The sequence below is a fragment of the Paramisgurnus dabryanus genome, chromosome 8, assembly GCF_030506205.2.
Source record: "Paramisgurnus dabryanus chromosome 8, PD_genome_1.1, whole genome shotgun sequence".
In the NCBI taxonomy this organism is placed as follows: Eukaryota; Metazoa; Chordata; class Actinopteri; order Cypriniformes; family Cobitidae; genus Paramisgurnus; species Paramisgurnus dabryanus.
The window spans coordinates 17,721,403-17,735,651 of record NC_133344.1 but is presented as its reverse complement, the minus strand read 5'-3'; the positions used below and the strand labels follow the sequence as shown (position 1 = coordinate 17,735,651).

The 14,249-nt window shown below is 37.2% G+C and overlaps 1 protein-coding gene across 1 annotated transcript in view; it reads right to left on the bottom strand.

Moving 5' to 3' along the window:
• The window catches only part of nbeab (neurobeachin b), a 328,780-nt gene that overhangs the window by 126,296 nt on the left and 188,235 nt on the right, over nt 1-14,249 (bottom strand). The window contains exon 36 of the mRNA XM_065280795.2: nt 12,562-12,728. Coding sequence (XP_065136867.1) covers nt 12,562-12,728 — 167 coding nt within the window. The remainder of the gene's footprint in view (nt 1-12,561; nt 12,729-14,249) is intronic.

Here is a 14,249-nt window from a genome sequence, read left to right as displayed (position 1 = left end):
TTATTTCTTTTGAAATTGATGATTGTTTCATTCCCCTTTTCCAGAGATCATTAGCAAAGGCATTGGGGTTAAAACAGGCCTAAGTGTGACGCACGGTGTAGGCAAGAGCAAAAGGATGGATTTGTAAGTTACACAACTTGAAGCAATCTATCACTGTTCTTAGTCAAAGCAGGTGCACAGATTGCCAACAACCCATTTAACAAATGGGTCTTTAAAAGAGGCTTACATTCACATTTACACATTTAGGGGCAGTTTCCCGGACAGGAATTAGACTAGTCCTAGACTTACTAATATGTAACATTTAGGTACATATATGGACAGTATATCTATTATAAGGTACCAATATCGACCTCTGAGGTACTACACTATAAAACCGGGGGTTAAATAGCTACAATGGTGCAATTTCATGGTTTTCTTCGTTTGGTTCGCATTCACAAGGCAATTTTTCCAAACGGATCAGAGTTAATATAATTCACGTGTGAGTGAACTACGGCTGGGGTAAACAACTATTTAATAAACGACTAATCGGGCAATTATTTTTCCGATTAGTTGACTAATCTAACGACTAATTGGACGATTAATCTAACAATTTGTTTCTGTTGCTTGATTAATAAAAACCATCTCAAATAAATGCCAAAAACATTCTTAATAATATACTTTGAAGGTTGTATCAGCGATTTCAGGCCAGGGGTGGCCATTTCTGTAAAAGGGATGCACCCAAAAATGAAAATTCTGTCATCATTTACTCACCCTTATGTTGTTCTAAACCTGTATAAGTTTATTTTATTTTGATAAACACAAAATAAGATATTTTAATATAAGATGGTAAGCACACAATTAATGGTATATCCATTCAATTCCATCATGGTGTTTTTAATCCTACTATGGAAGTCAGTGGTTACAATCAGCTGTGTGCGCGTCACGCTTTCAAGTTCAATGTGCAATCCAATCCAATTAACAATCATACAGAAGCCTATAAACATCACGTCAAGAATAAAAACACGGTGCTGGGTTTTGTTGTAAAAAGAAATGCCAATCGACTTTATTCAGTCCACAAGAAAATTACTATACACACTTCCAGCCTATATACACTGAAATCATGTAATATTGAGAAGTATTAGCATTGTACGACTTCACTTACATCATTTTAAAGACATTCCAATCACAGACATGGGGTGACTGTTGTAAGGTTTGACACTGGCTTTTTCTACCTAACGACAGCCACTCCCTGTCAGTGATTGGTTGGAAAACTTTATTTTGGTTTTGAGTGGTTGGTGAAACCAATTGTATTTGTGTGCAGATCACAGAGCTCAGGCTGCCTACAGAGACGCATTTTTTTGATAGCCTGCTTATGGGACCGGCAGCTAGCGGATCGTTACGAAAGATTAGTTGAATGTGATCATTCATTTTTTTGGGCCTGAAATTTTATGTTTAAAGTTTTGGTCTCACACGTGCGTGTGGCAAAAATATGGCATTGACGGAATTTACCGTCTCTCTCCTTTATTTGAGTGCATTTGGTTTTTTTCCGGGATTCCACTAAAAGTTGTTTGTCAGGATGGACAGACAGCAGCTTCGTGGGATTATTGTGGATTTTTGGTAACTGAGGTTATATTACTTCTTTATTTTGAGCAGGAATCCAAACTTAAGGTCTTTACACCAGAACGATTATCGTTCACGCTTAAAGCAACACTATGTAGTTTTTTTACCTTTAAATAATGTCTCTAAAATTATTTCAGTGATAGAACAACTCTTAACTGGATGAATTGTACTGTTGCTGCAACCTGAGCAGCCTCCTAGCTGCTACAAGCACACTCTGAAAGTGGCTGTGGAGGGTAGGAAACACAGCCCCGCCCCTCTCCCTGCCTGCAGAAGAGTGTCTGATACCAGGCAGTGTTGCTCTTTTCAACCACATGGGGGAGCTGTAAGTCATTTTTACATGGAAACTACATAGTGTTGCTTTAACGCCAGCGTTTCACGAGAAGTTTTTCTGTCTTTACACCCAAGTGATTTTCACTAGCGATGAGCAAAGTGAGGTGCAAATTCACTCCCTGACATTAGATGATACCTAATACTATATAGATATATCCTGGTACACAAGGTGGCGCTGCGAAACTTCATGCTTCTGTTCTGACACTTGTCACACAGAAGAAGAGAGCCAGTATTTACACAGTGTGTTTGTGTATATATCCGTGAACATTTTGCTCCTCACCACGGGGCTTCTTAGGTGCTGCGAGCAAATAATTTTGCCCAAGTAGCAGCGCTTTGCCTTCTGAGAATATAGTACCCAGTATGTATACGGTTAAAAGATGTCTGTGTCTCATATGACCTTGTTATTTGTACACACTGTGACTATACAAATCACAACACATAAATAGGAAAATGTTGACATTATTTTGTCACTTATTGGGAGCAGTATGCTAGCTGGAGCCATTTACTTCCAGTCTTTGTGCTAAGCTAGGCTAGCAGTGGGTGCGTCAGACAGATTTATGGCACGCACGGATATGAAAAAGGTTTGTATGGACTTATCTAACTCTGGGGGATACAGCGAATAAGCTGAAGTCCCTAAAAGTTGGTGTGTTCCTTTAAAGCACTTTTGCAATATAATCTATAATCTCTTTTTTACTACAAAGAACCTTCAGAATGGTTCTGCCAAAAATTGTTCTTCTGTGGCATCATGAAGCACCTTTATATTTAAGAGTGTAATATGAACTCTTTAGGCGCAAGGTTGTACTTTTTAAGAGGCTAGGGACATTTTTTTTTACCATTTTTTCTGACAGTGTGGATACATGGCATTTGAAGGGCATTCAGGAAAAGGGAGTGGTTTCAATAACACTCCTATCAGTCTTCAAACGTCAAGCATCATTTAAATCCACTGTTACTCTTTCCTGCTTTCCCTTCATGTAATCCAAACCTCCACAACCTAGTAATGGATGACACAGCAGATGGTGACAGATGAATGCATCTTTCATTAGACTCCAGACTAAAATCCCATTTCTGGGTGGCTAAAACCCTTCTAGTAGCAGTAAATATTGCCTTTTTTCTTGCTCTCCTCCCTTGCTGCTATTAAAATTGATAACCCTTTCACAAACACTCCCAATGAGACTGCTTAACCCAGCCGTACGTGTCGGGCTCCATTCTATCATAAAGTTATTATCCGGTAACAGACTGTTGCCATTCATCACAAAACAGACCAAGCACACCGTTATCCAACTGCACCTCCCTTTTTTCTGCCTTCCAACAAATCAATACATGCCACTGCCCTCTCTCTTTTTTCTTCATCTACCTCCCTTTCTGTCAACGCAAAAAAGTAATTATACAAGAGAGAGCGTTGACAATCAATATTCATGTCAGGTTAAGTTAAGGTCTGACGTGCTCCAGGTATACCGACCCTCCGTCAGCTGTCAACCATAGCGCTGATGTTGACAAAGAGTAGGAACGTAACAATGAGACGTTCGACCAAGGTGACCACAGTTTTTACATTTCTGTTTAGGGCAGCTTAGCTTGAGCAATTAGCTGAATGACTGTTTAGGGGAGATACTTTAAAGTACGTAAAACAAAAACTTTATTGGACTCCTAGCATAGTAAGCTGCATGAAAAAATATGCTGATTGAAAATCGGTGGACGTCAGCTTTGAGAGTGATGCGTGGTTTGGAGTGATGAGACCAAGTTGTGTTTGTTTTGCACTGCTAGCATGGACATTAAGTGAGATGAGTACTGTATACTGCACATACCATTTCCACAGTATGCATAGTGTGTACAGTATGCAAATTTTCTGCATGTATGCGTGCAATTCTGAATCCCACAATGTCCTCACCTTGACCTTCTGTCTATCTGAAACTGGACACCACTCGAGAAATAAAAACATACAACAAAATGTGGTTATGTGACACCAATGAAGCACAAAATGTATATGTGCAGTATACAGTTTAGACAGCTTATTTTTCTGTATGCAGTACACTAGTATGTTTTTCAAAGCAATTTAAAGGTGCTGTAGAATGGAAAACTGTATTTATCTAGGTAGAGATGAATAATAAGAGTTCTGTACATGGTAATGAAATACAGTGAGCATCAAACACTGCTTGTGACTGCTGAATTAGCGCTATATGCTAGTTAATGCTATAGATGGTTTCATCGGACGCACGTGATACACGTCTGGATCCGAACCTTACTTCCGGTTTTGTTTTTGTAATGGTCTGACTAGTTGCTAAACTGATCTCTTGAACAAATGCCTCGTCGAAAATAACAATGTTTTGGTTTCCTAGGTAATCTATGTGTTGTTTTGTTTGATTGTTATATAAATAAACTATGTTTAAAGAATTTGTTGTTATTTATTATTAGCGGAGTTTACCGGAAGTTATGTGCGGACCGCGACAGCGGCTTGTTTATGTTGTTACCGCTGAAACGGTCTATATGTTAGCATTTAGGGGTGTTCTACTATTGACGTTAGAGTTACGTTTTGCAGGTCAGTACAGAAAAAAAAAACAAAGTCTGTTTACACACAGAGAGAGCTACTGAAGGAGCTTCTTTGAGAAACAGCCAATCAGAGCAGAACTCAACATTAATATTCATGACCCTTTCAAATAAGGTAATAATAGACCATTTTATTCTAAAGGCAAATCCTAGGGTTGTAAATGGACATATCTGGATAATTTATGCACTTAATAAAGCCACATACCTTCTATGTTGATATCAGGGAACAATTAAACTGATTATTTCAATGCATTCTTTGGCACCTTTAAAGGAACCATGGCATGAAAATCTGACTTTTTCCATGTTTAATTGCTATGATTGGGTCCCAAGTGCTTCTATCAACCTAGAAAATATGAAAAAGATCAACCCAGTAACTTAGTTTTGGTAAACCATTCTCTACAAGCACATGAAACAATATTTGAAATATTTGTCATTGAAATGTGGCTCTCCTTATGATGTCATAAGGAGCTCTTTCTTATCATAATAATACCACCCCTTAATCTGCTCTTTCCAACCACAGCACTGCCATTTAGTGCAGATAAAAAGTTAGAGAAAATATTGCACAGCACAACTGAGTTTCAATTGCAACAAACCACCATCGTTGTGATCATTGTATGCACTTCATCCGCTCATTTGCATGTTAAAAGACACACCCAAGCGCCACATTTTTGCACACACTAACAAAGTGGCATTTTTAACATGTTATAATAAATTATCTATATGGTATTTTGAGCTAAAACTTCACATATGTGCTCTGGGGACACCAACGATTTATTTTACAATCTTAAAAAGTCTTGTGCCATGGGCCCTTTAATGTGACATATATTTTAATGCCCTAAATTAAGAAACATGCTTGTTATGTGTTTACATTTTGATTAGATTCTAAACAGTAATAATTCTTAATACTTACAGAGAGCATAGTAAAAAATACTGTGAGGAAAGTGCAAGATTTGCCAAGTTAATCGATCGTGACAATAATCCACCTTACATCTGCCTCCAAACATAAAGCTTTAGATGGCTGTTCGATGACATGCAAATAAATGACTCCATGATTTTTCAATTTCATAGAGTTCTCTCCGTCATTAATTCCGACATTCGCGTCTTTTCGCTTCTGACACGGTTGAACTTTATAATTCACTGGCGGAGGTGAGAGGTCAACAGGAGAAGGAAAAGAAAATAACTCCCTCCGAGAAAAGCGAGGAGAAAAAAATCTGACATCCAATTTTCAACTTGATTTATCAGTGTAAAGCCAAAATTGATAGTGTGTCATTACTGGGCTCAAAGCTGTCTGGGAACGTCCTATCAAAGCCCTCTCCTTCTGATTTAGCAGCCTAGATCAATACAACCCTATACTGTTTCAATTTGAGAAGTATTGATTTTCTGACGTCGACTCAATACAGAGGACATTCATCATCAGGCAAGCATAAAGTATGATCGAACCGAAGACTCGTGGGCTGGATTTGGTTATTTGGCTCATGCGGCCATTGAAGAATTGCTATGCAGCATTGCACCTCTTGGTGCGTCGTTCCTGACAGATTATTCGATTTGATGTTACACAACGGAGAACATTTATTTATTTATCTAATAACGCACATAACTGTTTAATGTTTGTTTTCAGTCGTGAGGCTAATAGACGAAACACCAAACGTTTCCAGTTTTCCCAAAGAAAACAAACAAAGAATCAAAGCACTTTCCCAAAGCATCACGGGGACGTTTTTGATTTTCAGAACCCTGAACATGAGAACACAACATGACGCATTTTTCACACCAGTATTTCATCATTTTTCATGTGTCTCTAGGCTGTAGCACAAAGTAAAAGGAAAAACCAATTTGAGTGCGTTCATGCTCAAAGACACACAAAAACACACTAATACAAATACATCATCAAGCGGACACGCTAACAAACACACACAAACATAAGCATGCACACGTTTCAAAAACCCGCAGGCTTTCTATTTTACAGAAGCCGCATAAATGGGAAAGTTAATGTAGCATTGAATAAGACTAAGCTGCTCAGCTGTAACACCGCCTTGAGCTCATGAACATATTGCATCATTTTTCTTCTACAGCAGGTCACCATTAAATTTAAATTTGTTGGAAGTTTTGCGGTACCATTTACAATGCGCCCCAGCTCAATAACCTTTTGTCTCAATGCAAATGTTATGCCTTCCAGGTGGTTTTCATAAATATTTGAATAAGCCAGAATAGTGACAGAGACTTTCAGCCCGACCATTGTCAACCAACCGAGCTTTTTATTATCACGTTTGTCTTATCTTTGTGACTCATATATGATAAATCTGAGAGTGTTCAAAACAAAATGAATTGTTTTTTCCCCTTACTGAATACAAAAATAGCACAACATGTATACAGTAAATTTGTTACATTCACAATGCTTGTAGCTATAATATTTAAATAACCACAAAGATTAAAATTTGGTGTCCTTGCAACCCAGCTGCATCAAGATTACATTCAAAATCGCCTGCCAAATATTTACTGTATATATACATTTATCTTAGGGCTGTCAAAAGATTAAAAATTGAACAAAAAAAGTTTTTTTTGCATAATATATGTGTGTGCACTGCATAATATATATATATATATATATATATATATATATATATATATATATATATATACATATATATATATATATATATATATACATATATATATACATATATATATATATATATATATATATATATATATTAATGTTTGTATTAAAGAAACATTTATATGTATATATATATATATATATATATATATATATATATATATATATATATATATATATATATATATATATATATATATATATATATATATTATATTATAAATAAAAATAAAAATATATCTAAATAAAAATTTTCTTAAATTCATACATGTATGCATGTATTTAAATATACATAATATAGACACACAGTAGACACACACACAAATATTATGCAAACACAAACTTTTATTTTGTATGTGATTAATTGCGTTTACTCTTTTGACAGCCCTAGAAAATAAATATTTAGCTAAACATATTGAATGCTACGAAATGCACTGCAATGTGATTATTGGGTTTTCACGCAATCTTGCAATCTTATAGGTTATGTGCTTTTAACACAAGATATGACAAAAATATGACAAACCACATACATCCATGACATCGCCATTTAGTTTATGTCACAGTGTCATGGATTGTGGCAAAAAATACAGATAAAAATGCTTTTGTTTTCATCAAATCTGATAACAGCGGTACAATCAGTGAAATGAGACTATAGAGCTATTTTCTTTACTCAAGCAAGCATGTGGTGTATGTTTCCTATTGGTCTGAGATAAACATAATGCCATAATGGACATTCAACCATCTGCAGTGTATTTTACTAATTTAATAAGAAACCCACAGCCACTGTTTCTGCAAATCGAGCCAATTTGAAAGGCAAATCATCAGTAATCGTCTATTTGCGGGTGCACATGTTTGTATGTTGATCTTTTGGATGTCAGTGATATTCTTAATCAGTCATTGTGTATTAAACCAATAGAGTAAAAGAATATTATATTTTGGTGGCACAATAGAAAAGTGACCATACGATGCACACTTATCCACATCCTATTTTTGCAAACTGAGATTTTGGACATACTATTCTTTATGCATAGTGATTTTCACCTCCTATTATCTGTAGTATGGAAGTAGGCGATTTTGGCCGCAGGTTATGTCTACAAGGTATACATACCATATTCAAAACTGTTTTGTTGTTTCTTTATAATCTATTTAATCGTGACAGCTAGGTAAACTTGTCTGTTTGTACAGAATTATGTTTGTAGGTTTTGGGTTTTGTTTGTGTGCGTTTGGTGGGAAATTTATCTGGAGTCTGTATTTTTTTAACCGGCCCCTTGAGACCACTGTAACAACTGCCAGGTGTCCTGCTGTGTGACTGAGCGGTTGTGTTGTGCACACATACGCACGCACACACATACAGCCTGACCACCAGTGATCTGTCTCTGAGGATTTAGTGGCCTGGTGTGGTAATTGAGTTTGCTGACCTGCAGTCTGACCCTGGTGGAGAGCAAGAAAATGACATTAAATAGGAGTCAAATCAGAGCCCTGGAAATGTGTGTGTGTGTGTTTGTGACACAAAGGTAATAGTGTGAGACACGGCCCTGAACACGACGTACACAGGCCATGGTGAAGATACACACAATACATAAACAAACACACACACACATACTTTTCTCCAACAATGGGCAGTTTTATCTCCCAGCAAGGATTGCAAGTGTTTCATTAAGGTCAATTTAAAATTTTCTTGTAAACTTTAACCATCATTTCATTTGCTTGTATTATTGATAGGGATCACTGACGTATAATTGGTATCGGCAGATAAAATAATGTTTTCCACATTTTGTACATTGGCCGATTGTTTATAGACAGATTGTATCGTGGCATTATAACTCATGCTGTGTGATTATTTTTAATTGCGTGACAATAACAACAGAATTACAGTTTGTACGCTCTGCACTTTTAGGATTTCATGACATAATATTTTGAAACGATGAGTAAAAAGCAAAACTATCGGTATATCTATTGGTATCGGTAGATGTCATTCTAAGTAATAGAATCTTAGTATCAGCATATTTTGTAATGGTGCACACCTAATTTTTTATGTTTACATTTATTGCATTCAAATGACTTTAATCAATTTCACACGAACTTACATTAATATTAATAATATTGTGTTATGTCCATTAAATACATTTCAGTAAATTATGCACAACATTTTATGTGAAAACATTTATTGTGATTAAGAAACAAGACAAAAGGAAAGTTTACTATTTAACCTCCAAAATGCTGGAAAATATAGCTGTGGGAAAATTTGTACCCCAGCTTGGGCAGTATAAAAGGTCTTACAGGGGTGGTTTAATGGTTTTTCATGCATTCTGACTTATTAACACAGTTATAGAGTTGTTTCCTCATGCTAAACGTAGGCAAAGTGTCATAAAAGCAGCTGGACATGTTACAGAGTATTTCTGTGCTGAATGCACTTCGCCAGGGCTCGTACAAGTTTCGGAAAGTTTTTTTTGATTACAGGTCCAGCTGACATTTCAGGGGTTTCTATACGTATCACTTCTTTTTATGGGCACTTCCCCTGGAAAACCCCGCCCACCCGTCAATCAGTGGGAGAGGCTAGAACTTACAAACATCACTTCACGCGACAGCTTTGTTTAATATCAAGACTCAACAATGGCACAAAAGAAGAAGTGTGCTTTTGGATGTAAGGAGAAGAAAACCAGGCTTATGGAAACAATGGATATAGTTTATTATCCGGGGTAGCAGCAGAGTTTTGCCTGTGTGTTTGATGCGCTGGATTTCATTGAAAAGTCCCAACCACGTCATGAGTTGCATGCGGTAAGACGGACTTCTGTGTTATGTTGGAAATAGGCGCGTGCATATTATATAAATGACACGGACATGTAGTGAATCATTAGTTAAACAGTGTTGTATAAAGTGTTGCATGACTCGTACTCGCTCCTCCTGCGGTAGTAACTCCTCCTTCTTCATTTTTTTGTACGTTATCGGAAAGAATCGGTAAAGCTAATCTTTCTTTTATAATTCTGATTAAAGATGCAGCTTGTATTATTTTCGCCGCTAGATGGCGCCAGATCAAACAATAACAATGATGTTGTTTACTGACGCTCTGAAGCAGCGTGGAATTATGGGATTTGTAGTCTTTAACTCAACCACTGATGGCCATCAATCAGACACAAACGAGAAATCACGTAAGGTAATCAAGTCTTATAAATGTTGCGTTTGATGACATCGTTTATTTCATTATGTAAGTTTATATGTGATGTTCAAAACGAAATTGTTAGTCATATTGATATTACAGTATTAGTCCAAATTCGATGGTAAACACAGCACAGAATTAAGTTTTCAACTTACAATCTACAATGATTTTTGACATAATGTATTGACAGTACAAATCTTCTTGTGAAGTGTCTTAAAATGACCATTTATATTGCTGTACAATACCTTTGATGTGCATATCGTCCGCGGGAAGACGCGCTGATTACAATCTACACACTAATGTTGTGATCAATATAATAGCATACGTTTTTTGAAGGGTTACGAATCAAAACAACTCACCCATCGCGTAAAACAAAAACAGGATCAGAATCTCGGTCTAGTTAAATGTTGTCGTGAAGCTCTCTCCATCCAGATAATGCAACAACAAATTGATCCTCCCTCGTTTTGTTCCAAACTCTTCTTGGGTCGTTTGGTTGGCCCGTACGCTTACAGGAGCTGACACAACCAGCGGCAGACGGTACAGAGATATCCATAAGTTCATAAGCAAGCGCGTAGCCCGACAGGCGCTATGGCATAGTTCCGCATTTGTCCACAACACTGGCTCGCTGCGTCCGAAAACTCAAGGCAGTGAGGACTTGTTGCCTCGCTGCCTCTTGAGGAAATGACTTCGGCTTCGGAGGCCTGAAGGCCGCTCAGAGAAAGGCTTTCCGACGCACTTCAAAGGCAGCGTGTTTGAAATATAAACAGAGAGCGCCTTTGTGATAACTAATCACATATTTGAAAACTACAATACTAATTTCTCGCTAGAAATGCAATTAAAATGCTTAAAAAGTGAAAATATACGTTTATTTTCACTAAATTTGTGCTCCAGCCGCCATTTTATTTTTTCGAGCTCGACCACTGTTGTCATGTTGTTTACGTCAGTAAAGGCGGTGACAAAGGGTCACATGGATATTAACGTCATTGACAGGAGACTGCACTGCCCCGTGTCAATGTTTTGAATGGAAATTTTCTCATGATTTACAAGTAGTTGAAAACATTACAGATATTGATAGTAATCAGCTGGACAAAATATATAACACTGGCCTAGTGGTTTTTGGACATTTTACTGTAAATATCTTACAAATTGCACCTTTAAATTATAGACTAATGGTACCAATATGTACCTCTAAGGTGTAAGGGGTGGTGATGGCGCAGTGGATAAGACACACACCTTTGGTGTGAGAGACCTGGGTTCGAATCCACTGTGACACACCATTGTGTCCCTGAGCAAGACATTTAACCCCTAGTTGCTCCAGAGGTGTCCAACCTCTGACATATATATACAGTAGCAATTGTAAGGCGCTTTGGATAAACGCATCAGCTAAATGAATAAGTAAGTAAGTAAGGTAATATGAACTCTTTAGGGGCATAGTTGTACTTTTTGAAAGGGTACGTACAGCTGGGGTACATATTTTTACCACTTTTTTCTGACAGTGCAGAATGCTAGCAAACAGAATACATAATCTAAGATGTAGTAAAATAAGAGATGAGAACAAAGCGTTTTAGAAAAGATGCAAATTACATAACCCTTCTGTAATGTATGAATATAAATTGTTGGGCAAATTAAACAACCTAGTGTGAAGTGTGCATTTTTTCAAGTTTTTGAACATAAGCATATAAAAAAATTCAAGTATAGAGCTACATTTACTTTTTATCAATTCATGATTTGTATTTCTTCAAAATACTATTGTATACATTAACAAAATGCACAGTAGTAATTACTAGAGTATACTATAGTTTATTAATGTTTACTATAGTAAATACTTAAAGACGTTTTTAAGATGTAAAATAAATCGTTGGTGTCCCCAGAGTACGTGTGCGAAATTCTAGCTCAAAATACCATATAGATAATTTATCATAACATGTTAAAAATGCCACTTTGTATGTGTGAGCACAAAAATGCAGTTTTTGGGTGTATCCTTTAAAATGCAAATGAGCTGAACTCTGCACTAAATGACGTGGTTGAATAGAGCAGATTAAGAAGCAGTATTATCCCCTTCTGACATCACAATGGGAGCCAAATACAATGACCTATTTTTTACATGCTTGCAGAGAATGGTTTACCAAAACTAAATTTTTCTTTTTCATAATTTCTAGGCTGGTAGAAGCACTGGAGACCCCATTAAAGCCCTTAAACATGGAAAAGGTAAGATTTCACGATATGTCCCCTTTAACTGTGTATTCAGTATTTTTTATGTGGGCTGGGCTAAAAACGCCCACAGATGAGGAAACATACAGAGAGATGCACACAGCTGTACCTCTGCGCTACTGCGCCCCAGGCTCCGTGTTTATTGGTGAGGATGTTGAGAATCTTCTGTTTCAGCTGATTGGCTGTCACATGATCGCGGTGCTTGGCGGCACTGATGAGGTGATCACACATCGTCTCCTCCTCTTTCCTGTCGGCTGCGTACTGTGCACAGTTAGACTAAGAAAAACACGGACGTGAGAGAGAGAGAGAACGACAAGCATGTGAGGAATAAATCTGCTGTAAATGTCAAAATGAATCAGTGTATTGAAAGCAAGAATGACGGCACTACGTGAAACAGCGCTGATGGGTTCCCAACAAACAAATTATAAACCCGTGTACTGTTGATCCAAGACCTTTTCAAATTTCAAGGCCGCCATTGCAAACAACAATATTTGCAGCCTGTTCGGTGAAAATGTACCCATGGTATAGCATAGAGCATAGCTAAAAAGATTTAAATTTGTTATGAAAATAACCAAAAACAAAGATTGTTTTTTTATATTTTAAATATTTTTAAGTAATTTTAAGGTCCCATTGGAAGTTTGTTAAGGCATTTTAGTTCAGTCCTAGATGTTTTATTTATTTTCTTTTTTACTTTAATGCATTTGGCCGATGGTTTTATCCAAAGCAACTTACAGTGCATTACAAGCTATACATTTATTTTTAATTTTTATTGTAGCAAGCACACTACTTTACCCATTCAGCTACAGGAACACAATGTTGCAAATTTCAAAGAGATTGCAGCTGTTGTATTCTGACGTTTTAGTACCACATTGTATTAGCCAAGAATAAAATCAATGGTTTTACCGTGTCAACATGCAGATTTACTTTTTTGTGCACAGACAGACACTGAAAAGCATCGACTCCTCATGAGACCAGAAGGCCTCTCAAACTAAAGGTGACACGCAGCATCCCGTCGACTTTATCTTCCTCGCTACAATAAGATTGTCTCCCCATGTGGACCCCAGAGGGGATCTCCTGCTAATATTCAAAATCTAATTTGCTAACGCAAGCTGGAGGGGCGCAGGGGAAACGGGCGAAGTAATTGAATTTCCTTCCTTATATTTGAATTCTGTCAGATATTATACTTCAACATATTCTTCAAACGGCCGATAACTCAATCTCCCCGTGTCATCTCGCCTAACCGCGCGCCGCTCCGACAAACATCAAACGTTATTTATCAGTTCACATGAGGGTATGAGGGTTGGAAGTGACACCAGCTTAATTGTAAAAATATCATATCTGCTTACGGAATCTTCAATCCGCAGGCGACTGTAATAAAGTAGAGGAGAATGGAAATGCATGCCATCTTTCCATAGGGAGTGGGGTGGATGATGGAGAGGCAAGAGGGCATCTTCCGTTAGCCGGTGACACTGTTTATCTGCCGCTTGCTTCTTTTTTTTACTAGGTCAAGGATCCTTAAGAGCAGTATATAAAGCCACTGCCTGAGATGGGCTGCACACTTCAGATAAGACGTTCGTCGTTCCATCACCGCACGCGTCTACACCATATATTGATGCCATAGCCATATTTTCATTCCAGGATACATGCTGCTAAACTTTGATTTACATTTATAGCGCCCACTGCATCACTGTCAAAACAATACAGATGGCCTGCCTCTGATATTCTAAGCAGTTGACTTGGCATTTATCTTTACAGGTGAAGTTATCGTCCTTAACATATTACATTATACATATTTAT